The sequence below is a fragment of the Hyla sarda genome, chromosome 2 (assembly GCF_029499605.1).
Source record: "Hyla sarda isolate aHylSar1 chromosome 2, aHylSar1.hap1, whole genome shotgun sequence".
In the NCBI taxonomy this organism is placed as follows: Eukaryota; Metazoa; Chordata; class Amphibia; order Anura; family Hylidae; genus Hyla; species Hyla sarda.
Window position 1 is genome coordinate 485,638,306 of NC_079190.1, and position 25,772 is coordinate 485,664,077.

Here is a 25,772-nt window from a genome sequence, read left to right on the forward strand (position 1 = left end):
TGAGCTTTGTTTTTTTTTATTCCTGGATAACCCCATTAGGGGTTGTACAACTTAAGACAACCTTGTTATGGATCACTTAGCATCAGAGTTAATGCAATTAAAATATATAACAAATATATTTGTCGCTTTGTCGTTGACCAGTGATGAGGGATGGCGGGTGTAAAGATGTGACACAAAGTGGTATATACAACCAAATATATCCATGATAGCCTAAATATTAATACACAGTACAAAAGGTGCACCCCATAAAGGTAAAAAAAACTGAGGCGGAAGACCAGACCCCTACGAAAGATCTATTAAAGGGGTTATCCGGACAAAAACATCTTATCGGGGGGCATGCCGCTGGGACCCACGCGATCTCCCTGCAGCACCTGCACTCGATGTGGGGCTGCGTCTCCAGGCTCAGAAACCCGGAGGTTTCCAGGAGTGGAGACGTGACGTAACGCCTCCTCATGCCCGGATAACCTCTTTAACTCCAATGGGAAGAACAACGAAAATGGTTTCCATTTTTTTTAAATGTTGTTATTCTTTGAGCAGGCAATCTATAGCTACACGTACAAACCCTAACAGGCCGACAACATCTCATCTGCCCTCCACACTACAGGAGGTAACCTTGAGTTTCCTTACACCCGTGTCATCGCAATTTTCCCTCCGCTGTGCGAGAGAAAGATTACACGGATCGCCATTACATCTGCCAACACAAACAGCAATTATGCCAATTCAGAAGCCAGGAAGAAATCCTTTCTGCAAGCTGCCGTGCACACCCATTGTAGTCCCTGCACCGTGCACCTTATATTTAATGGATGAACAATTTTATAAAATGGGCCGGGGGGGGGGGGGGGGGGGGGGGGGGTAGGTTTTGAATAAAGCCGTAACTTTGTCAGCCACATACAGACTCCCGTTTCCACCGCTCTTCTTCATCAGGATGTGTAGGCACAGAGTCACCTAGCAACCACATTGCAGAATTTTTTTCCCCCCAGAAACTCACATAAGGAACTACAGTAAACAGAATCTGTGAGGGCATCGATTTTACTTGCAAATGGATCTAATGTGGTAAAAAAGAATCTAAAAAAAAAAAGACTTGAAAGTTTTTTTATAGTATTATTATAACGGCATTGGGAGACATGAACAAAGAGTCGGCTTTCATGTAGGCACGGCAATCTTCCTCTCTTCACACTAGAGGTTATGATATAATATGCATAGTTAATCACAAGAGCCGGCAATGTGGAGGTGCGTTGGCGAGTACGTTGGCTTCTTGAGTCTGAAAACATTGGCTCTGAATGGTGTTCTTCAGAAAGGAGCAGCCAGCTTGTAATAAATGGAGGTATTAACACTCCGGAGAGCTGCAATCATTGGAGGCTCTTGCTGGTTAATAGTTTCTAGAAGGGGGAAAAAAAATATTCCATTCAACTTGGGGGTGGGGAGATCCTTAGTAAAACTCAACGGGGGGACAGTCTCTAGTTAAAGAGCTTTTGATGTCAGGAAATAGAAACTGTTAAGAGTATGTAATCTAAGGGGACTCTCTGGGACAACCCACCTCTTCCTGCTACGTACACATTCTACTAAAATGCTATGGTATGGGAAACAATATTGTGTAAAAGGGACAATTAGACCCCTAATGATCTCACACAACCATTTTGGGGCTATCCACTGTTGACGTAATTGATGAATGGCAGCAGTTTTGGGTCCTTTGGTGAGATATTCAGTTTGCAACGGATAAGTGTCATGGCTGATCTTATTGCTGTCCCCACCCCAGAGGTCTAAAGGACAATTATACCCCTGAAGACCTCACCCAACAGTTCTGGGGCTATCCACTGATGAAGGGCAGCGGTTTTGGGTCCTCATTTGGGCGAAACATTCAGTTAGCAATGGATGAATGCCATCCCTGATCCTATTGAGGCCCCCACTCTAAGCAGTCCAACAAGAGCTGACCATGCATTTGTTGACCAAAATGGGTAATGTCAATGTTTTGCTCAGTTATAATGAGGTCTTATGATCAGAATCTGGTACATAGCCTAAGTTGTACATATTGGTTGGCTGAAATCTCAGATCTATGGGCAACTTTAGTGCTCTCTGCAGGGATTAAATAGAAAAAAAAAATCTGGTATATTTATGTAGGGTGAAGTTGTTTTGGCCAAGTGTTATCTGTTAGAGGTTTGTATGTATGACTACATTAAATTGACCTGCTAAGACATAAAGATGGTACCTGTTCCAAATAGAAACAGAGACCAGCCACATCTTTGGCGGATAACAGATTAAATGTAGACGTCATAGAGAGTTCCACTGCTCAGGACTTCCTCCACCTTAAGGGAGAATGGACAGTCGATCTACAAAAGAGCCTTCTCCTATGGTTAACTCAGATCATCCATGTTTTAGGCTAACCGTGCTAAAACCTGCACAAGACTAAGGCTTATTTCACACTGCCCGTAGAGAGAAAAAAAAGTCGGCAACTCACCAGTCTTAAGTACTCACAGGCCAGATGAAGCACTAATTTGTGCGAAACGGCTACCGTTGCCTGCTGTACACCCCCCCCCCCGCCAACTTGTAACTCTTATGTGAGTATTTAATAAAATTCAGAACACGACTGGTGAGTTGCCGACTTTTTTTTTTTCTCACTCTACGGACTGTGATATTGGAACTGTTTATCACGAAGCCAGAGCACCACCTACCCATCTTCACATGCCTCGATTCTTCACTTTTTCCACTTGTCCATAGTGGGCTCTATCATATCCCGTAGTAGCCGGACTTTGCCTCTTTTTATTGTGTGTTATTTCACACTGCCATTCAGACACCGCAGTGTGACGTCCGTCAGGTAAGCTAGGGAGAATAGCGGGAGGAAAAATACGCCCCACGAACCCCATAATAGTAAATGGGATCTGTCGGGACCCGTTGTGTACCGTTGTGCCCCATCAAAAAAAAATCCATTACGGCACAGAAAAAAAAGTGACGACTCTTCTCAGACAGGACACAAAGTCAGTGTAAAAGGGGCCTAACAAAAATTTTTAAGACTGCATCAGCGGTTACATCATGGTGTCTGTAAATTTACTGAAAAAATATAATTTTTAAGGAATTTGCAATTAAGTGCAATAGGTAAAGTCACTCATGCTTGCAACTAAGCTGTCTCAGGTTTTTAACCCAATGGAGAGCGTTGAAAACGATGGCCTTTTACCATAGGCGATTCTGTTTCGCATGCAGTGACTGGAAAATAGGACTGTCTTAAAAATGTCCTTTCACAGATTTCCATCACTGTCTTTATCGATCAAACACAGATAGTTTAATTCTGACAAAATGCTCATTTTTCTCCTTCTGCGTCATCCTTGTATTTTCTTTGTTCTGAAGGAAAAAACTAAAAATACAAAGCAATACCCTGTAATCTAGCATTTCTAACCTCTAATCCTCTTTTCTCAGACAACACCTGGCTGCTGGAAGACGTGTGAGAGAAGATCTCTGAGGAGAAATGTGCGGAGATAGGAGCGGATACAGCATAATGCCCCCTTTACGGTGATAATGGAGCATTTCCTTCATCTCTGTAAACTTCCTTCTGGATGTAACAATCGTCTCCAGTGGTTTCCTGAATGTTATTTCTGCTCTGATTCACCATAATAAGGAAGTGGGTCAATGACCTACAATGGCAACTTTAAAGAGGTAGTTTTCAAAGATGGTGGCGTGCCAGATGTCCTCTGACTGAATGCCTGACTAGGTCAGATGTTGTTTCCAAATCATAAGACCACTTCTATTATAAAAGGGTCCATAGTGACTTAAAGGGGTACCTAGTCCCTAGACATCTTATCCCCTATCCAAAGGATAGAGAATAAGGTGTCTGATTGCAGGGGTCCCGGAGGTGGCAGCCCAGACATCTGATACACGGAGCGAACTTCACTCCGTGTTGGATGACTGGCGATGTGGGGCGGAGACTTGTGACGTCACGGTCCCGCCCGGTCAATGCAAATCTATGGAAGGGGGCGTGATGGCCATCACGCCCCCTCCCATAGATTTGCATTGACCGGGCGTGGCCATGACATCACGAGCGGGTCGTGACCGTGGCGTCACGAGCCTCCGGCGCTGCACCCGATGGATGCTCTAAACGAACGCCAGGTGCAGCAGGGAGATCGCGGGGGTCCAGCTGTTGGGGAGAGACATCTTTGGATAGGGGATAAGATGTCTGGGGGCGGAGTACCCCTTTAAGTTATGTTTATACTTCAGATATAGCGATATGGAGTAGTATAAATTTGATGCTTTTTGGTTTACTTTATAATACCAGTAAGAACCCAGCTTTGAGGCGCACAGCTGTCACGTGGGACAGTATATATACTGCCATTGTGTCAACAAACGCTCCTGAAAACATTTTCTGAAAAAGGAGTAAATGACCAGAAGCCACCATCACAGTTTGTTTTAAAAACTAGATATTCCATGTAACAAAATTTTGATCTCCATGTCATGACAAAATCATACTAAAAAAAAAGTGTACTCAAATAGGAGTTCGTATTTTCTCTCTGGACACATTTCTTATGCAAATGGAGGGATTATAAAGGGCCACTGTGGTTCCAACTGATCCAGAAAGCGGGTGCCAGTTCCTGACGTATTCAAGCCTACATGGTCACTTTTCATTATATTGTATGGAACCTGGTAGATCTGGTAAGCTAAGGCCACATTCACATTACAATTTTTGCATTAGATTATTTCATACAATCTATGTTTGAAAATCCTTTAGAATTGTATACCTATATACAACAACATTTGCTTTAAAACTAATCTCTGCAAGACAAATTAAAGGGGTATTCCAGGGACAAACTTATATATATATATATATATATATATATATATAATCTATATATATCTCAACTGGCTCCAGAAGGTTAAACAGATTTGTAAATTACTTCTATTAAAAAATCTTAATCCTTTCAGTACTTATGAGCTTCTGAAGTTAAGGTTGTTCTTTTATGTCTAAGTCCTCTCTGATGACACCTGTCTCGGGAAACACCCAGTTTAGAAGCAAATCCCCATAGCAAACCTCTTCTAAACTGGGCGTTTCCCGAGACAGGTGTCATCAGAGAGCACTTTGACAGAAAAGAACAACCTTAATTTCAGAAGCTCATAAGTACTGAAAGGATTAAGATATAGTTACATAGTTAGTACGGTTGAAAAAAGACATACGTCCATCAAGTTCAACCAGGGAATTGAAGGGTACTTTAATAGAAGTAATTTACAAATCTGTTTAACTTTCTGGAACCAGTTGATATGTATAAAAAAGTTTTTTCCTGTAATACTCCTTTAAATACTTCATAGTTTATACCAAAAAAAATCTACAATATTCTATCTGTTGCTGCTAATCCCAATACAACTATTATATACAACACTTTTGTCTCTTATGACTTTTTAGAGCGGTGTTGCATTATAAGAAGCGGGTGGTCCCCACTAGAAACCCTATAAAATATCTAATGGTGGCTCTTAACACTGGAAGATGTAGTCCTCTAATAAAACTAATGGCTGCCCGTTACTTTCAATAGGTGCATGATCATAGGACCTCTTTGACTTAGAGGCCTGGACTTGGGATAACTCCCATGATACTATGCTCCTGCTCCCACTGCATGTGAAGCATTGACCTCTCACACTGGCAGGGGCGGACCTATAGGAGTGCAGAGGTAGCAGTCGCACCGGGGCACTGGTGCCTAAGGGGGCCCCAAAGCACATTTGCACCATGAGAGACCAGTATTATTATTGGCACATGGGTCCTGTTGCAGATTTTGCATCGGGGCCAGGAGCTCCAAGTTACGCCTCTTCACACTGGCCTCAGAGGACTTTGATGATTGGCTTCAATTCACCCATACACAGTTGTCCAATCATCACTGCCATTCAGTTCTCTTCTAACAGTTTGTCCATGTCCTAAAATGAAATGGGCCTGTACCGATTTGAGGAATGAGGGGGCTACAAGTTCTTCATGGTCTTCAGTTTTTCCCTTTAGGAACGGGAGAACGTAAAAGCAGCACTGTCATCCCTATGGTCTTCGGATCGCTGTAGAAAATGGTGGTCAGATCCCCACTTATCAAGAAATGATGGTATACCTCAACATGGCTTCTTGTAATTGGAACCCCCCCTTTAAAGGCGAATACATCCCATTAGTTACATTCCTGGCCTCTCACAATGGTTTTCATCAGGGGTCAAGTCCTGGGGAAAATAAAAAGTGTGGGAACTCACCCAAGATTTCCACTCAAGGGCTGGTTCTGCAGGACTCGTGCTAATGGGAACAGTGGGGGAGATTCCTCAAAACCTGTCCAGAGGAAATGTTGACCAATTGCCCATTGCAACCAATCAGATCGCTGCTTTCATTTTTCACAGGCCTCTTTTAAAAGTGAAAGAAGCGATCTGATTGGTTGCTATGGGCAACTGGTCAACTTTTCCTATGCACAGGTTTTGATAGATCTCCCCAGTGTTCCTGCTGTGGATAAAGTGCAGGAACTCAGTTCCCATGTGTCTGTGCAAGATTTGAGCCCTGGTTTACATCTTGCAGCTCCTCCATCTTCTGCAGAATGTAAACCAGGGCTCAAATCCTGCATAAATCCCGATATTACTCAAGGGTCAGGCACATGTACAGTAAGTGATCTTACACTTCCGAGCTGAATGGATTCTGTCTAGTAATGCACCATTACTCCACTTCACACATTTGTCCTGGCTCCCGTGGCGCTGTTCACACTTTGCTTCCATTACATCAGCTGATGACATGAGAACCTTAACTCAGCAGGATCCATAGTCGAGCCCATGACATACTAGAAAACACAAGCTGCCGGACACCACTCCGAGACCTTTACATACATCACGATCAAGTCATGTAAAGGGGGTTGCACCCATGGGTGCCTTCCCAACCATTAGAGCCACCCAGCCCTCCCATGGGTTGGGAAAATCCATTTGGATGAGGGGAACTTTTTAGGGGTGTAGGCACTTAAGAAGTTGCAGATGACACCAACATCCCACCCTATCCCAATGTGTTGCCCTAATGGCCAAGTGGTTAGTCCACACCAAGGACCACCTGCTGTGTATAGAAACAGTATTAGCATGTGAATTGTCCTCTAAGGAGTTTAGTGGAATTTAGCTCATTATTTCCCAACCAGCGTGCCTCCAGCTGTTGCAAAATTACAATGCCCAGCATGCCCGGACAGCCTTTGGCTGTCCGGGCATGCTGGGCGTTGTAGTTTTGCAACAGCTGGAGACATACCGGTTCGGTAACACTGATTTAGGAATGATTTCTATGGCAGGGATGACTTCACCTTACATGCATTACCCAGTCAGTCAATCTCAGACACCCCCGGAGGGCAGACGTTCATTAGGAAATATTCTGATCTATATCCGGAAGATGATTTATTGAACTTTCTTAATAAGAATATAAAAAATATTTTTTTTTTTTAAATAAGCATAAGTCTCCTTCATATTCCACTAGCTGGAGGGGAGAGGGTGGGGGAGATCAAGGACTGGCAGAGAAAAGGCTTAAATATTACACAGAAAGATTAAGAGATTTCACCGACAAGAAAGCGCAAAATAAATGAGGTTTTAGCAGCCGAAGGTTCGGTGAAGATAGGGGGGAAAAAGCAATTCCACCAAAATCTGGGGGGGGGGGGGGGGATAATAGAGAGCGGCGCAGGAAGGGTTAAATAATAATGAGCTATCTATACACTATACACATAAATACACACACTAACATTAAAAGACGTATACCCAGCCTTCCGAAATTTGCATAGGACTGGCCCTGCCAACAAACTATTGCACTCCTTAAAAAGGGTCAAAACACCACAACCGGCTCTGCTGCACACGCTCTCAAGATTGGAAAATGCAAAAAAAATATATATATATATAATAATAATAATAATAATTCAATAAAATGGTAATAAAAAAAAATATAGAATAAAATATGAAAAAAAATAATAATGATATTCTCTAGACCACCCCGGCTTTACCTTTTGCAGGATCATATGGCTCCGGTCCGGTAGCCTTCAGCTCTGGTGGAGATCCGCTGCCTGCTACATAGTGAGCAGCAGCCAGGACACGGCAGAGGATCCAATCCTACAATCTGGAGCCCCCTCGCAGCTCAGGGTAGGTGCGGCAGGCATGATAAAACTTGATGCTGCCTGCGGCTGCAGTCAGCAAATTGTGGGTTACATGCACAGGAACATTCTTCTATTCAACTAGAGTCATTACTACTTCCAGGGAATTTTTGAGAGCTATAGATGGTGGGGATTGTGCTTATTCTCTCCAGAAGGGAGAAGAAGAGAGAGAGAAAAAAAAAGGAGGCTTTATTTATCAGCCAGACGGGTGACTGCCTGTCAGTGCCAGCCATGAATGTGCCGCTCAGACCCCCCTCGGTGACAGAGCAGATAGCATTGCATTTACTGCTAAGGCTGGAACAAGCTAAAAATGCTGCGGATCCCTATAAAGTAACATGTGATTAGTACAATTACACAAAGCTAAATGCACACACTATTTCCTATATGTGCGAGATCTAAAGCCCAATCTTCTATAGCCCCTAATATCTACATAATATATATATATATATATATATATATATATATATATATATATATATAGCCCAATCTTCTATAGCCCCTAATACCTACACATATATATATATATATATAAAGCCCAATCTTCTATAGCCCCTAATACTCACATATATAAAGCCCAATCTTCTATAGCCCCCAATACCTACATCTATAAAGCCCAATCTTCTATAGCCCCTAATACCTACATCTATAAAGCCCAATCTTCTATAGCCCCTAATACCTACATATTATATATATATATATATATATATATATATATATATATATATATATATATAAAGCCCAATCTTCTATAGCCCCTAATACCTACATATATATATATATATATATATATATATATATATAAAGCCCAATCTTCTATAGCCCCTAATACCTACATATATATATATATATATATATATATATATATATATATATATATATATAAAGCCCAATCTTCTATAGCCCCTAATACTCACATATATAAAGCCCAATCTTCTATAGCCCCTAATACTCACATATATAAAGCCCAATCTTCTATAGCCCCCAATACCTACATCTATAAAGCCCAATCTTCTATAGCCCCCAATACCTACATCTATAAAGCCCAATCTTCTATAGCCCCTAATACCTACATCTATAAAGCCCAATCTTCTATAGCCCCCAATACCTACATCTATAAAGCCCAATCTTCTATAGCCCCTAATACCTACATCTATAAAGCCCAATCTTCTATAGCCCCCAATACCTACATCTATAAAGCCCAATCTTCTATAGCCCCTAATACCTACATATATAAAGCCCAATCTTCTACAGCCCCTAATACCTACATATATAAAGCCCAATCTTCTACAGCCCCTAATACCTACATATATAAAGCCCAATCTTCTATAGCCCCTAATACCTACCGTACATATATAAAGCCCAATCTTCTATAGCCCCTAATACCTACCGTACATATATAAAGCCCAATCTTCTATAGCCCCTAATACCTACCGTACATATATAAAGCCCAATCTTCTATAGCCCCTAATACTCACATATATAAAGCCCAATCTTCTATAGCCCCTAATACTCACATATATAAAGCCCAATCTTCTATAGCCCCTAATACCTACCGTACATATATAAAGCCCAATCTTCTATAGCCCCTAATACCTACCGTACATATATAAAGCCCAATCTTCTATAGCCCCTAATACCTACCGTACATATATAAAGCCCAATCTTCTATAGCCCCTAATACTCACATATATAAAGCCCAATCTTCTATAGCCCCTAATACCTACCGTACATATATAAAGCCCAATCTTCTATAGCCCCTAATACCTACCGTACATATATAAAGCCCAATCTTCTATAGCCCCTAATACCTACCGTACATATATAAAGCCCAATCTTCTATAGCCCCTATTACCCCCATATATAAAGCCCAATCTTCTATAGCCCCTATTACCCCCATATATAAAGCCTAATCTTCTATAGCCCCTATTACCCCCATATATAAAGCCTAATCTTCTATAGCCCCTATTACCCCCATATATAAAGCCTAATCGTCTATAGCCCCTATTACCCCCATATATAAAGCCTAATCATCTATAGCCCCTATTACCCCCATATATAAAGCCTAATCTTCTATAGCCCCTATTACCCCCATATATAAAGCCTAATCGTCTATAGCCCCTATTACCCCCATATATAAAGCCTAATCGTCTATAGTCCCTATTATCCCCATATATAAAGCCTAATCGTCTATAGCCCCTATTACCCCCATATATAAAGCCTAATCGTCTATAGCCCCTATTACCCCCATATATAAAGCCTAATCGTCTATAGCCCCTATTACCCCCATATATAAAGCCTAATCGTCTATAGCCCCTATTACCCCCATATATAAAGCCTAATCGTCTATAGCCCCTATTACCCCCATATATAAAGCCTAATCTTCTATAGCCCCTATTACCCCCATATATAAAGCCTAATCGTCTATAGCCCCTATTACCCCCATATATAAAGCCTAATCATCTATAGCCCCTATTACCCCCATATATAAAGCCTAATCTTCTATAGCCCCTATTACCCCCATATATAAAGCCTAATCGTCTATAGCCCCTATTACCCCCATATATAAAGCCTAATCGTCTATAGCCCCTATTATCCCCATATATAAAGCCTAATCGTCTATAGCCCCTATTACCCCCATATATAAAGCCTAATCGTCTATAGCCCCTATTACCCCCATATATAAAGCCTAATCGTCTATAGCCCCTATTACCCCCATATATAAAGCCTAATCGTCTATAGCCCCTATTACCCCCATATATAAAGCCTAATCGTCTATAGCCCCTATTACCCCCATATATAAAGCCTAATCTTCTACAGCCCCTATTACACGCATAAATAAACCCCAATCTTCTATTGCCCCTATTACCCCCATATAAAGCCTAATCTTCTATAGCCCCTATTACCCCCATATATAAAGCCTAATCGTCTATAGCCCCTATTAGCCCCATATATAAAGCCTAATCGTCTATAGCCCCTATTACCCCCATATATAAAGCTTAATCGTCTATAGCCCCTATTACCCCCATATATAAAGCCTAATCGTCTATAGCCCCTATTACCCCCATATATAAAGCCTAATCTTCTATAGCCCCTATTATCCCCATATATAAAGCCTAATCGTCTATAGCCCCTATTATCCCCATATATAAAGCTTAATCGTCTATAGCCCCTATTACCCCCATATATAAAGCCTAATCGTCTATAGCCCCTATTACCCCCATATATAAAGCCTAATCTTCTATAGCCCCTATTACCCCCATATATAAAGCCTAATCTTCTATAGCCCCTATTACCCCCATATATAAAGCCTAATCGTCTATAGCCCCTATTACCCCCATATATAAAGCCTAATCGTCTATAGCCCCTATTACCCCCATATATAAAGCCTAATCTTCTACAGCCCCTATTACACGCATAAATAAACCCCAATCTTCTATTGCCCCTATTACCCCTATATAAAGCCTAAACTTCTATAGCCCTTATGACACATTTTCTTAATCCTTCCAGTACTTATTAGATGCTGAATACTACAGAAGAAATTCTTTAAAGGGGTACTTTAAAGGGGTACTCCGGTGGAAAACAATTTTTTTCAAACCAACTGGTGCCAGAAAGTAAAGCAGATTTGTAAATTACTTCTATAAAAAATTCTTAATCCTTCCAGTACTTATCAGCTGCTGTATGATCCAGAGGAAGTTGTGTAGTTCTTTCCACCTCTGTCCATGTCAGGAACTGTCCAAAGCAGGAGAGGTTTGCTATGGGGATTTGCTCCTACTCTGGACAGTTCCTGACATGGACAGAGGCGTCAGGGGAGAGCACTGTGGTCAGACAGAAAAGAACTATACAGCAGCTGGAAGGATTAAGATTTTTATAATAGAATAATTTACAAATCTGTTTAACTTTCTGGAGCCAGTTGATATGTGAAAAAAATAAATAAAAAAAATAAATAAAAAATAGTTTTTCACCAGAGTACCCCTTTAAGAATCTTGAGCTGGAAATACACGACATTAAAGCTGGCCGAGTCCAACGATTTTGGTGGTATCAACCAACCATCTAATGCTGGTGGCCTTCTCACTTTCCACAGATACCACATGTTGAGAAGAAAGGGGGGGGGGGGGCAGACATTTTGGATTTTCAGCTCCTGATCCTTTAGTTTTTGGGGTAATAAGCCATCAGAATGCATCCAATCTCTAAGAGCAGGGGACCAGAGACCATCCAAAATGTATCACCTGTTCCCATTGTACATGGCACATAAAGTCTGGTTAGTTGGAGAGAGGGACTTCTAGGGTGATAAATACCAGAAACATCTTCTCCAACCTCTTACCTGGTGTTTTCAGCATAAATCATTTTATTACCTGGAAGAACCATGGGCAGATATACAAGTTTCATGCAATGAGGCATATGCACTGGGCCTACCATAGTGCTTCCCCAAAGATTTCAATACTGTACCATAGGCCCTACACCTCCCGTGTCCCCAGCCTTTATTAGTGTCCCTTTAAAAATAAAAAATAAAAACATAATAAACTGAAAGGGTGAAGGTTTTAAATAAGCATGAAAATCCTATAGTCCAAACCATCTAACATTAGATATAAAAGCACATAAACCAAATGTACCAAGCAACGCCATCCTCTCATCTTGGCACCAAGGCAGCAGATCGAGCTTATAATAAACAGCTAAGGAATCCAAGAAGCCAATTTTCAGCAATTAACTTGGACAACACTTATACCAACCAGAGCCATAAGAAAAGGTCTTCAATCAGGACGGCATTCAAATTATATTGCTCACGGTTGGCGGCTTAACATGCCGCCATATTGTCCTATTAACTTCAAAAGAGCCGCAAGGACAGACTGTACAAAACTGCTGTTATATTGTGCACTATCATACAGCCCCACAGAGGATAATGGGGATATAAATAGAGGGATAATGATTCGCCCATCATAAATTATTAAAGTCATACAAGAGTTCTAGGGAAAAATTTAAGCACAAAAATCCGGAAAAATATTAATTATTAATTTACAGTAACAGATCATCACAGTAAGCAAGCAAACAACAGAGTACAAGAGAGCAACCATGGGGGTGTGCAAGAGCGAAAAGGGCACATGGGGGGAATGGGCGAGGGCACAAGAGTGAGAAGGGCGCTGGGCGAGGGCACAAGAGTGAGAAGGGCGCTGGGCGAGGGCACAAGAGTGAGAAGGGCGTTGGGCGAGGGCACAAGAGTGAGAAGGGCACTGGGCGAGGGCACAAGAGTGAGAAGGGCACTGGGCGAGGGCACAAGAGTGAGAAGGGCACTGGGCGAGGGCACAAGAGTGAGAAGGGCACTGGGCGAGGGCACAAGAGTGAGAAGGGCACTGGGCGAGGGCACAAGAGTGAGAAGGGCACTGGGCGAGGGCACAAGAGTGAGAAGGGCACTGGGCGAGGGCACAAGAGTGAGAAGGGCACGGGGCGAGGGCAGAAGAGTGAGAAGGGCACGGGGCGAGGGCACAAGAGTGAGAAGGGCACGGGGCGAGGGCACAAGAGTGAGAAGGGCACGGGGCGAGGGCACAAGAGTGAGAAGGGCACGGGGCGAGGGCACAAGAGTGAGAAGGGCACGGGGCGAGGGCACAAGAGTGAGAAGGGCACGGGGCAAGGGCACAAGAGTGAGAAGGGCACGGGGCGAGGGCACAAGAGTGAGAAGGGCACGGGGCGAGGCACAAGAGTGAGAAGGGCACGGGGCGAGGCACAAGATGAGAAGGGCACGGGAAGGACACAAGAGTGAGAAGGGCACGGGAAGGCACAAGATGAGTAGGGCACGGAGAAGGCACAAGATGAGTAGGGCACGGGGAAGGCACAAGATGAGTAGGGCACGGAGAAGGCACAAGATGAGTAGGGCACAGGGAAGGCACAAGATGAGTAGGGCACGGGGAAGGCACAAGATGAGTAGGGCACGGGGAAGGCACAAGAGGAGTAGGGCACGGGGAAGGCACAAGATGAGTAGGGCACGGGGAAGGCACAAGATGAGTAGGGCACGGGGAAGGCACAAGATGAGTAGGGCACGGGGAAGGCACAAGATGAGTAGGGCACGGGGAAGGCACAAGATGAGTAGGGCACGGGGAAGGCACAAGATGAGTAGGGCACGGGGAAGGCACAAGATGAGTAGGGCACGGGGAAGGCACAAGATGAGTAGGGCACGGGGAAGGCACAAGATGAGTAGGGCACGGAGGTAGGGCACAAGAGCGAGAAGGGCACGGGGAGAGTACAAGAGCAGGAAGGGCACAGAGGGAGGGCACAAGAGCGAGAGGAGCACAGAATGAGGGCACAAAAGCAATGAATGGCACGGGTGAGGGCTCAAGAGCAAGAAGGACACAGGGAGGCATAAATGAAAAGGGCGCAGGGGGAGGCAAGAGCAAGAAGGACACAGGAGAAGATGGGCACAAGTGCAAGAATGGCACACGGGAGGTGGGCACAAGAGCGATTAGGTCAAAGAAGGAAGGGGGTGGGGGGGGGGGCGGAACAAGAGCAAAAAAAAGCATGGGGGAGGGCACAGGGGCAAGAAAAGCCTTGGGGGGGGGGCTAGAGACGCAAGAGTGAGAAAGCCAGGGGAAGCAAGACAGATTGGGGCGCATAACCATGTGTAATGCAAAAGAGTGGGGCACAACAGCAAGAGACCTAAAAAGAATAAATAAAGACTAAAGAAAAGAGAAGGACAAAGAAAAAAGAAAGAAAGGGAAAGAAGTAAAGCAGAAGTGCAGACAGAGGGTAGGACTTACTATGTGGAGCGGTGTCAGACATCTGTAGTGTAACACGCAGCAGACAATGAGGCGCGGGATGTGAGGAGGTTTCTATTCCTCTGGACATGCAGGAAGCTGCACTTTAGATTCGTCTTCCTGTGGCTATTGATAACCCCTCTATTCTATATAAGGCTATCTCCGCACTATACTGGAGCAGTGTAAACACGGTCACTCGACCAGAATTCCTCCAGAACACCCTAATACCCTTCTATCTTCCTTGTTCTCTTTAAGGCCTTTTAATTTGAATTTGATTCCGGAAAAGCTGGGTGACAACCAATAGGGTTACCATTCCAGCTCATGTGGCTATCTATCAAACCTGCCTCATTATGTATTGATAGACAACAGGGCAGGCTTTGCTCCCAGATGCAGCAAAAACGGACATATCTGGCACCACCCAGCTTTCCTAGGAACAAACGTTACACAGGATTAACAGAACGTGTCTATCCGAATAGTGAAAAGAAAAATGTTTACCGTCTTCTTCCCTGCGTTATTGGAGGCGGCTGGTTAGCTTCATATAAGGGAATGACTGTACGCCGCGGCTGATCCCAGAATATCTCCGTCTGATACCGTGTCATATTTTCACTTCCAAGTAGTAATTATATCAGATCGGCCCGAACCATTAAGATATAAATCACGAGCAATTAGCTGCTCCAAGGCTCCATGTCTAATGGGAGGAAGTTACCAGGCGGCTGAACCCAGGCGACTCGAATACAGAAAAACAACCAGAGGCAATTACAGAAGACTTCCAGCCAGTAAGAGTGTGTCGCCCCTGCACCGCCGCTGTGCGCCACAATGGGAAAACTCAACGGTAGAACGCTAGAGCGGAAACCGGAATTGCTGGAGTGTATTCACATGTTGCTTTTACATCACGGTTCAACTACTGCAAAAACTTAAATTGGCACTGTCATGAAAAAAAGACCCCGACAGATCGCGAGACGAGCTGGGAGAAGTGCAGGCTCAGTGCGTTCCCTACCGGCACTGCCTCACGTGACCTGGGGCAAATTAATAATGTAAGTCTATGGGGAAGTCCGGGGCTCAGAAACAGAGTGGTTAGAAAAGCGGGCTGCCACGCGTTCTTCTCCCTGCTCAATCACCTCATCTTTTTGTCACAAGTTTTTTTTATTTTCATATTCATACAAAGTTTTTCATATTCACCTGAAGTTTTTCATTTTCACCTGAAGTTTTTCATTTTCACCTAAAGTTTTTCATTTTCACCTAAAGTTTTTCATATTCACCTAAAGTTTTTCATATTCACCTAAAGTTTTTCATATTCACCTAAAGTTTTTCATATTCACCTAAAGTTTTTCATATTCACCTAAAGTTTTTCATATTCAACTAAAGTGTGTGAATGCACCCATAGCGTACATTTTTAAACGTGCATATTTTGCTGCGTATTTTCTCATTGACTTAGGGCCCCATACACGCAACAAAATCGGAGATATTCCTGGCACAGATTCCCTCTTCTGCAGAGCTAGGATCCCTCTATAGACAACAATGCATTTCCGAATAAAAAAAAAAAGAACTAACATGTTTATTCTTTCAGTAGGTCTAGATTCCGAAATCTCTCCGGCATTGTGAACGGTGCAGTAGAATACCACTGAAAACCATTCCGAAATTTTGTAGTGTGAATAGGCCCTTACCAGAACAAAATACGCAGTAATATATATTATATTATATTATATATATATATATATATATATATATATATATATATATATATATATATATATATATATATATATATATAAAATCCAAGAAAGGAAGCCGCACTCCAAATTGCAAAAAGCGGTGTGTTTATTCACACATTAAGTCAATGCGACGTTTCAGCCTCACAATGAGAAAGGCCTCATTGTGAGGCTGAAACGTCGCATTGACTTAATGGGTGAATAAACACACCGCTTTTTGCAATTTGGAGTGCGGCTTCCTTTCTTGGATTTTATATATATATATATATATATATATATATATATATATATATATATATATATATATACATATACACATACACACACACACACATACATATATAGTATGTGTGAACATACCCTTAGAGGCTCCATTGTTCAGTTATATATAGTTTTCCAGATGTTGCAAAACTGGGAATTGCAGTTTTGCTAAATCAGGAGGGCCACAGTTTGGAGACCACTGGCCTAGACCAATGTAGAAAGGACTTAAAGGGGTACTCCGGTGAAAAACTTTTTTTTTTTTAAATCAACTGGTACTTATTAGCTGCTGAATACTACAGTGGAAATTATTTTCCGTTTGAAACACAGGGCTCTCTGCTGAATCACGAGCACAATGCTCTCTGCTGACATCTCTGTCCATTTTAGGAACTGTCCAGGGTAAAAGGAAATCCCCATAGCAAACATATGCTGTTCTGGACAGTTCATAAAATGGACAGAGGTGTCAGCAGAGAGCACTGTGCTCATGATGTCAGGAGAGACACTGTGTTCCAAAAAGAAAATAATTTCCTCTGTAGTATTCAGCAGCTAATAAGTACAGGAAGGATTAAGATTTTTTAATAGAAGTAATTTACAAATCTGTTTAACTTTCTGGCACCAGTTGATTTAAAACAAAAAAGTTTTTCACCGGAGTACCCCCTTAAAGGGGTACTCCTGTGGAAAACTTTCTTTTTTAAATCAACTGGTGCCAGAAAGTTAAAAAGATTTGTAAATTACTTCTATTAAAAACTCATTCCTTCCAGTACATTTTAAGGGCTGTATACTACAAAGGAAATGCTTTTCTTTTTGGATTTCTCTTCTGTCACGACCACAGTGCTCTCTGCTGACCTCGGCTGTCCATTTTAGGAACTGTCCAGAGCTGCATATGTTTGCTATGGGGATTTTCTCCTGCTCAGGACAGTTCCTAAAATGGACAGAGATGTCAGCAGAGAGCACTGTGGTAGTGACAGAAGAGAAATCCAAAAAGAAAAGCATTTCCTTTGTAGTATACAGCCCCTAAAAAGTACTGGAAGGATTAAAGGGGTGCTACCGTGCTGACAACTTATCCCCTATCTAAAGGATAGGGGATAAGTTGCCTGATCGCGCAGGGGACCCCAGCGATCTCGCACGCAGCACCCCGCTCTCATCAGGCCCCGGAGCGAACATCCGCTCCGGGTCTGATGGCAGGGCCGGTGATCGCGACGTCACAGCTCTGCCCCCGTGTGATGTCACGCTCCGCCCCTCAATGCAAGTCTATGGCATTGAGGGGCGGAGCGTGACGTCACATCGGGGCGGAACCGTGACGTCACGATACTCCGGCCCCGTGAACGGCAGTCATCAGACCCGGAGTGATGTTCGTTCCGGGGCCTGATGAGAGCGCGGTGCTGCGTGTGAGATCGCGGGGGTCCCCAGTGGCGGGACCTTGCGCGATCAGGCAACTTAGATAGGGGATAAGTTCTCAGCACGGTAGTACCCCTTTAGGAGTTTTTAATAGAAGTAATTTACAAATCTGTTTAACTTTCTGGCACCAGTTGATTTAAAAAAAAAAAAAAAAAAAAAAGTTTTCCACCGGAGTCCCCCTTTAAAGGTTTAGCTGGGGGTGGGACTTATCCACTATCCACAAGGCTGTACCCTCGCATCTTGGGCGCTCCCATAGAAATAAATGGAGAGTTGGGAGCGCCCAAGATCCTTTGCAGCATGGTTCATCCTAAACTTCCTGTTTCATGAAGAGAACGCAATAATGAACCATTGTACGGCGCCATAATATAGCACCTGTAAAAGACTATAGCGCTATATATATATATATATATATATATATATATATATATATATATATATTTTTTTTTTTTTTTTTTATATGTCACTTCAGGTACAAATTGTAACAATTCTTAGCCCATACATGATCTACACAATGTATAGGACAGCTGTAAGGGTTTCCCCTATGCACCATATCTAACACCTGAGGAATACAGTAGCAGCTAGTTAAAAGAGTTTTCCGAGAAAACAAATAACAGAGCTAATTTCTTCCAAAAACAACGCCACCTTTAGTGTCAATGTCTTAGGTCAGGTTCACACAAGGCAGTTTGGTGCATTTTTTTTTATGTGGTTTTTGTTTTTATTGCAGAAACATTGCATGGATTCTCTCTCTCCCAACCTGTGCAATGTAGGGCAAAGAAAGAGTTAAAGGGGCTATTCAGGATTAGAAAAACAGAGCTGATTTCTTCCAAAAACTGGGCCAATCCTGTCCTCAGGCTGCGTGTGGTATAATGACCTGGCTCTACTCACTTCAATAGAACTGAACTGTAATACCAAACATAACCTTAGGATAGGGGTGGCGCTGTTTTTGGAAGAAATCAACTGTGTTTTTCTAATCCTGGACAACCCCTTTAAAGGGGTACTCTGGTGCTCCAGCGTTCTAAATATTTTGTTCATAACGCTTGGAGCCGGAGGCCGTGATTGTGACGCCACGACCACGCCCCCTTGTGAAGTGATGCCACCCCCCCTTTTTTCATGTCTATGGTAGGGGTGTGGCGTCACTGCACAAGGGGGCATGGCTGTTAAATCACGACCAAGATGTCTATCAGCGGAGTACCCCTTTAATTACACAGGTTGAGAGAAGGAATTAACTCAATGCTTCAGTAAAAAATAAAAAATACATTATTTTTTTTTATAAATAACCACAAATATTTTTTTTTTTTTTAAAAAGCACCAAACTGCTTTGTGTGAACCCGACCTAAGACATTGTGACTAAAGAAACCCTCCTAAATGTGTTTTGTAATCATACAATATCATGTTAATTCTCCCTCTCAGCCTGTGTAATTAAAGGGGTACTCCGCTGCTAGACATCTTGGTCGTGATGTAACGGCCACGCCCCCTTGTGGCGTGACAACACGCTCCCTACCATAGACATGAAAGGGGGTGTGGCATCACATCAAAAGGGGGGCACGGCCTTTACATCACGACCAAGATGTCTAGCAGCGGAGTACCCCTTTAATTACACAGGTTGAGAGGGAGAATCAACTCAATGCTTCAGCAAAAAAATTAAAAATAAAAATTTTTTTATAAATAAATAACCACAAAAGAAAGAAAAAAAAAAAAAACACCAAACTGCTTTGCGTGAACCCGACCTAAAACATTGCGACTAAGGAAACCGTCCTAAATGTGCTTTGTAATCATACAATACTTGTATCAGGACATTAAAGTGGAGCATATTTCACTGAAAAAATATGACAATAAAGTCTAATAAATATAAGAATAGTATAATATAGTAAAAGATATCTAATAATACAAACGTGGCTATTTTCTGTATAAACACAACCACTTGACATCTAAGGTAACACAGCGGGGATCAGAAGCGGACACTCACTTTGTTCATTGCATCGGTCTCGTCCGACACCTCCAGCTGCACTTCTATCTCCTCCGGAGTGGTCTCTTTGCCGGTGTCGTCTTCACTGCAACCTGCAAATGAGAAAATAAATGGTGACATCAGAGATAATCTACACCAGACGCCATCACCCCGGGGCGCTACAGTCCACATTGAGTCTATATATCGTATCTATTTTCACCTAGAACGGTTAAATGTGGAGAACACAAGGACGAAGAAGAGACCGCTCCGAGACAACGCACTGTTAACACGGCTGACCAGAACATGACGGGAGCGTTCATCCTTCAACTCGCAACACAAACCTGTCAAGATCAATTACTCCATCCTACCGTGCAAGCCAGCCTCCCCACCTGACCTCTCCAATGTAGTCTTCTACTTTAAATGGGCGCTGTCAGACTCAGAAACTTCTTATATGTTGTACATCTTGGCAAAACATTAACCTTTCTAATATACTTCATAAGAATTTTTTTTTTTTTATAGAAATTATGGCTTATAAAAAAAAGACCACTAGGGGTCCCCATATCATCGAGAACCTAATCATGTCCCGGTGAAGCATCATCTTTGTCCCAGCTTAAAAGGTTCTCCGGTGGAAAACATTTTTATAAATGTACTGGTGCGAGACAGTTAAACAGATTTGTAAATTACTTCTATTTCAAAATCTCAATCCTTTCAGTACTTTTTAGCAGCTGTATGCTACAGAGAAAATTATTTTCTTTTTGAATTTATTTTTTGTCTTTCCCACAGTGCTCTCTGCTGACACCTCTGTCCGTGTCAGGAACTGTCCAGAGCAGCATAGGTTTGTAATGGGGATTTTCTCCTGCTCTGGACAGTTCCTGATACGGGCATCAGGTGTCAGCAGAGAGCACTGTGGACAAGACAAGAAAGAAATTCAAAAAGAAAATACATTTCCTCTGTAGCAAACAGCTGCTAATAAGTACTGGAAGGGTAAAGATTTTTTTAATTGAAGTAATTTACATATCTAAAAACAAAAAGGAAAAATAGCCAGCACAACAACCTAATACACAGGTTCCCGCTGCTGTGGCAAATACAAAATGTACAAACAAGAAAGTTGCAACAGCACTCTAGGTCGAAAAATGGAGGCTCTTAGCGCACATTTTGATGAAAAAGTGCGCTAAGAGCCTCCATTTTTTGACCTAGAGTGCTGTTGCAACTTTCTTGTTTATAATTTACAAATCTTTTTAACTTTCTGGCACCAGTTGATTTAAAAAAAATAATAATAATAAATAAAAAAATATGGTTTCCACCGGAGTACCCCTTTAAGCACAGACTGGGACAAAGTCCAGAAAGTGAGGGTAGGACTAGCACTCCTCTGTGCTCACTCCTGTCCTATCAGACTGAAGCATGAAAACAGAGAGGAGGGGGTTACAGAGCAGCCTGCAGTGATTGGATTAAGAGACCCAGGACAGCACAGCAGACTCAGGGAGGAGGATGAGTAATGCAGAGTCAGGACATGCCCCATCCAAAGAACAGAATGACAAACCAAGTGAGCAACAGATAAAAGGTAATTGTAAGAAAAATTGTACATTTTCTCCCAGGTTTGCTGTTTATTTGTAGTTTGTTTTTCTGATACAGAGCTCCAAATCCCCTCCTTGGCTCTAACACTATAGGGTAAAGTTCTGCCATGACGAGAGCTATGCAGGAGATTTAGAGTGCTGCGTGAGAAAAACAGAGTTCCAACTACAAAATAGACTCCTGCATAGGTGAGATTTCTGCTTCTTCACTCTGCAGGTCTTAAAGGGATACTCCGGTGCTCCAGCGTTCTGAATACCCGGAGCCCGTGATCTTGACATCATGGCATCGCCCCCCTCGTCACGCCATGCCCCCTCCATTCATGTCTATGGGAGGGGGCGTGTCGGACGACACGCCCCCTCCCGTAGACATGAAGGGAGGGGGCGTGGCCGTGACGTCACGACCACTGCCGCAGGAACCCAGCATTTGTTCAGAACGCTTGGTGCTGTGGGAGTTGACAGGTGGGACCCCCGCGATCAGACATCTTATCCCCTATCCTTTTGATAGGGGATAAGATGTCTAGCAGCGGAGTACCCCTTTTAAAGGGTGAATGTAATATTTGTTCCTTACAATATTCTCACCCCCACACAAACCAGGCTGCACAAAGAGCAGCGGGTGCCTACTGTGCCAAAATGATCATAAATAGGATTGTCCAGTCCAAACTACCTTCCCCTCCCAGGGACGCAGCCAACACTGTTCCCATCAAGCTGTAGTGCCTCCACATGTATACCCGGCTTTACCTTTTGGGGCCAGCGTTTTATGCACTAATATTCAACAACGGGGAGGATTTTGTCTGACCAGCTCATTGCTAAGAGTCCCCACCATGTCAGCAGGGGGCACCACAGAGTAAAGATCACACTTCTCACAACCCTGCAGGCTACATACGTATGTGTACCCCCCGCTGTAGCGCCACAAGATCGTATATTTTTACACACTCTACAAAATCCAACCTGAAGTCGGCTTCATTAGAAGACAGCAGCGTGGTGGCACAGCGGTTAGTATTGCTGCCTGGCAGAGCTTAGGGGTTTGGGTTCTGACCAAGGCACCATCTGTGAGGAGTTTGTATGTTCTTCCCAGTGTTCTTCTGGATGCTCCAGTTTCCTCCCACAGTCCAATAACCTGCTGTTAGTCGCTTCCTATAGAACTTTCCTTTATATGCAGTAGGTGAGTGACATTAGATTGTCGGCTGTGTGGTTATATCCCATAGTATATAAGAAGGACATGGCCGAACTGGAGAGGGTGCAGAGGAGGGCGACAAAGATAATTGATGGTATGGGGGGGGGGGAATTGCAGGACCAAGACAGGTTATCAAGCTTGGGGTTACCCTGGGTTCACACCCCGTTTTTGCCATACTGTTTTCAATCAGTTTTTCTAAAGAAAACCGTATGGAAAAAAAACCGGATAGAACTGTATGGAAAAAAGTAAACAGTATGCGTTTTTAAACCGTATACTTTTTTATTTTTATTTTTTTAAGGTGCATACGGTTCAGTCCGTTTTTATAATAAAATAAATAAAATAAAAACATTTGAAAATGTTGTCCATTTTTAATGGGAGGGGTGTTGGGTGGGGACTTTAGGATGCAAATGCGCATGTGCAAAGTAAAAACCATATACGGCTTCCTGTATGGAACCGTATACATGTGCGTTTCCCATTGACGTCCATGTTAAAAAAAAAAAAAAAAAAAAGAATGCGGTTGCAGTACGGTTTTTAAACCGGAGTCAACTGTGGTTGACCGCGGTTTTGTCTCCGGTTTAAAAACCGTCAATGGGAAACGCACATGTATACGGTTCCATACGGAAAACCATATGCGGTTTTTACTTTGCACATGCGCATTTGCATCCTAAAGTCCCCACCCAACACCCCTCCCATTAAAAATGGACAAAAATGTCAAATGTGTTTGTTTTTTTTAAATAAAAATGGATGGAACTGTATGCACTTTTAAAAACCGTATACGGTTTAAAAACGCATATGGTTTACTTTTTCCCCATACGGTTCCATCAGGAAAACTGATTGGCAACATCGTGGTGTGAACCCCGCCTAAGGCGGGGTTCACACCACGTTTTCTCCCATACGGAAGCGCATACGGCAGAGGGGAGCTGAAACCTCGCGCTCCCGTAGTTGTAGTTTTGAAACAGCTGGAGGCACCCTGGTTGGGAAACACTGATCTTGAATGACCCCACAAAAACTGCTTAAAAAAAAAAAAAAAAAAAGAAGGAAAACTTGGGTTGAGATATATTTGGGACAGGGAGAAGGCACCCTCAATAAGGAGCTGTAAATAACGGTGCGCCGCTGCGATGACGCCCTCGTAATACCATTCTCCATGTGAACACAAGGTAACTATAGAAACATTATAATTACTAGTATATTTAATACGGATAAAAAAAATAAATATAAAAATCAACATAACACGTCAATCAGTCCCTCCCACTCCTGCATAAACAATCGGCGCTCGCCCTCCCGCTCAAAGCGCGTTCTGAACGCTTTCCAGTCGAGTGGATTGAACGTTATTGTGTCGTCTCTTAGGAAACAGAAGATTAATTCACTGTAGCGAATGATAAGGAAAACCATTATTCGCTGTATTAACGTGTTAGTCTCGGGAAAGCCGGGCACGGATGGTGCTGGGGGCTTAAGACACGCCGCATGCAAGATGGGATTCTGGAGGACGCAGAAGAGACCGTATTTATCGGGCACCAATGGAATTTTGGAGACTGTAGCAAGGGGGGTATATTTTTAAGTACTGTGGAATATTTTGACTTTTTTTTTTTTTATATATATGTATCCATTGATTGCTTTTAGTCCTATGTAAATTTTAATAATCGAGGCGTCTAATAAACTTGGAATAAACTTAAACGCTGGACCTAACATCTTATTTATAATTCACTTAGAACAAAAAAAAAATGATAGCTGACTTGCTCCCTCTAGAGGAATAGAACGGAATGACCTGCAAAGTTTTAAAAAGTTTCCATGTACAGAATAAAGGTATAATAAATAATTGTATATTTTCATGCAGTTTTTGATTTGCATTTATCATTGTAGGTGTAAGTGAAGCATTTTTCTACACCTTTTTTTCTGTGCTGGTAACGTGTAGGAGCACATTTCCGGAAATTTCTCTCTTCACATACTCCAAAAAGCTAAGCTAATTCTGGGCTGGTGTAGTTTCAGAGACCTTTCAGTGGCTTTGCGCCATTTTTGCGCCTTTTCACAAAAAGGCACAGTTCATAAAGCCCGTCCATATCATGTGTATTGCCAAAATCAGTGGATTACAACTAAAAATCAGCAGAAATGTGTAAACCAAAAGGCGCAAAAAAGGTGCAAATAAACCCTGCTTGTCCCTTTTTTGCACCTTTGTAGACACAAAAAACTGTCTAAAGACAATGATAAATGTCGGCCATAGAGTCTAATCTCTGTCTCTCTCGATCTCTCTCTCTGTGTCTCTCTCGATCATATATATATTATATATATATATTATATATATATATATATATATATATATATATATATATATATACACACACACACACAAATTGTATAGCAGCACTACATCCAAATGTGTATGGGTGCCAGCGGTCCGAACCCGATCACGGTCCACTTCACATATAGAAACAGCTATGCTGCACTCTGAAATACTGTGACTTTTATTCAACCCATGTCCAGCAGAGATGTTTCAGTTCATCAATGGAATGATTGACTGGCTTGAGAATGATTCTATTGATGAATTGAAACGTCGCTGCTGGACATGGGTTGAATAAAAGTCACAGTTTTTCACCAGTTTTTTCGAGTGCTGCGTAGCGGTTTTTCTAATATATTTATTATATATACAGTACGGACCAAAAGTTTGGACACACCTTCTTATTCAGAGTTTTCTTTATTTTCATGACTATGAAAATTGTAGATTTACACTGAAGGCATCAAAACTATGAATTAACACATGTGGAATTATATACATAACAAAAAGTGTGAAACAACTGAAAATATGTCATATTCGAGGTTCTAGACACCTTTTGCTATGATTACTACTTCGCACACTCTTGGCATTCTCTTGTTGAGATTCAAGAGGTAG

General features: G+C 42.5%; 1 protein-coding gene across 1 annotated transcript in view; it reads right to left on the bottom strand.

Annotated features, from left to right (window-relative positions):
* Positions 1-25,772, bottom strand: part of TIAM1 (TIAM Rac1 associated GEF 1) — a gene marked incomplete in the record, with an annotated part of 322,739 nt that overhangs the window by 31,006 nt on the left and 265,961 nt on the right. Inside the window, 1 exon segment of the mRNA XM_056559538.1 lies at positions 20,165-20,256. Coding sequence (XP_056415513.1) covers positions 20,165-20,256 — 92 coding nt within the window.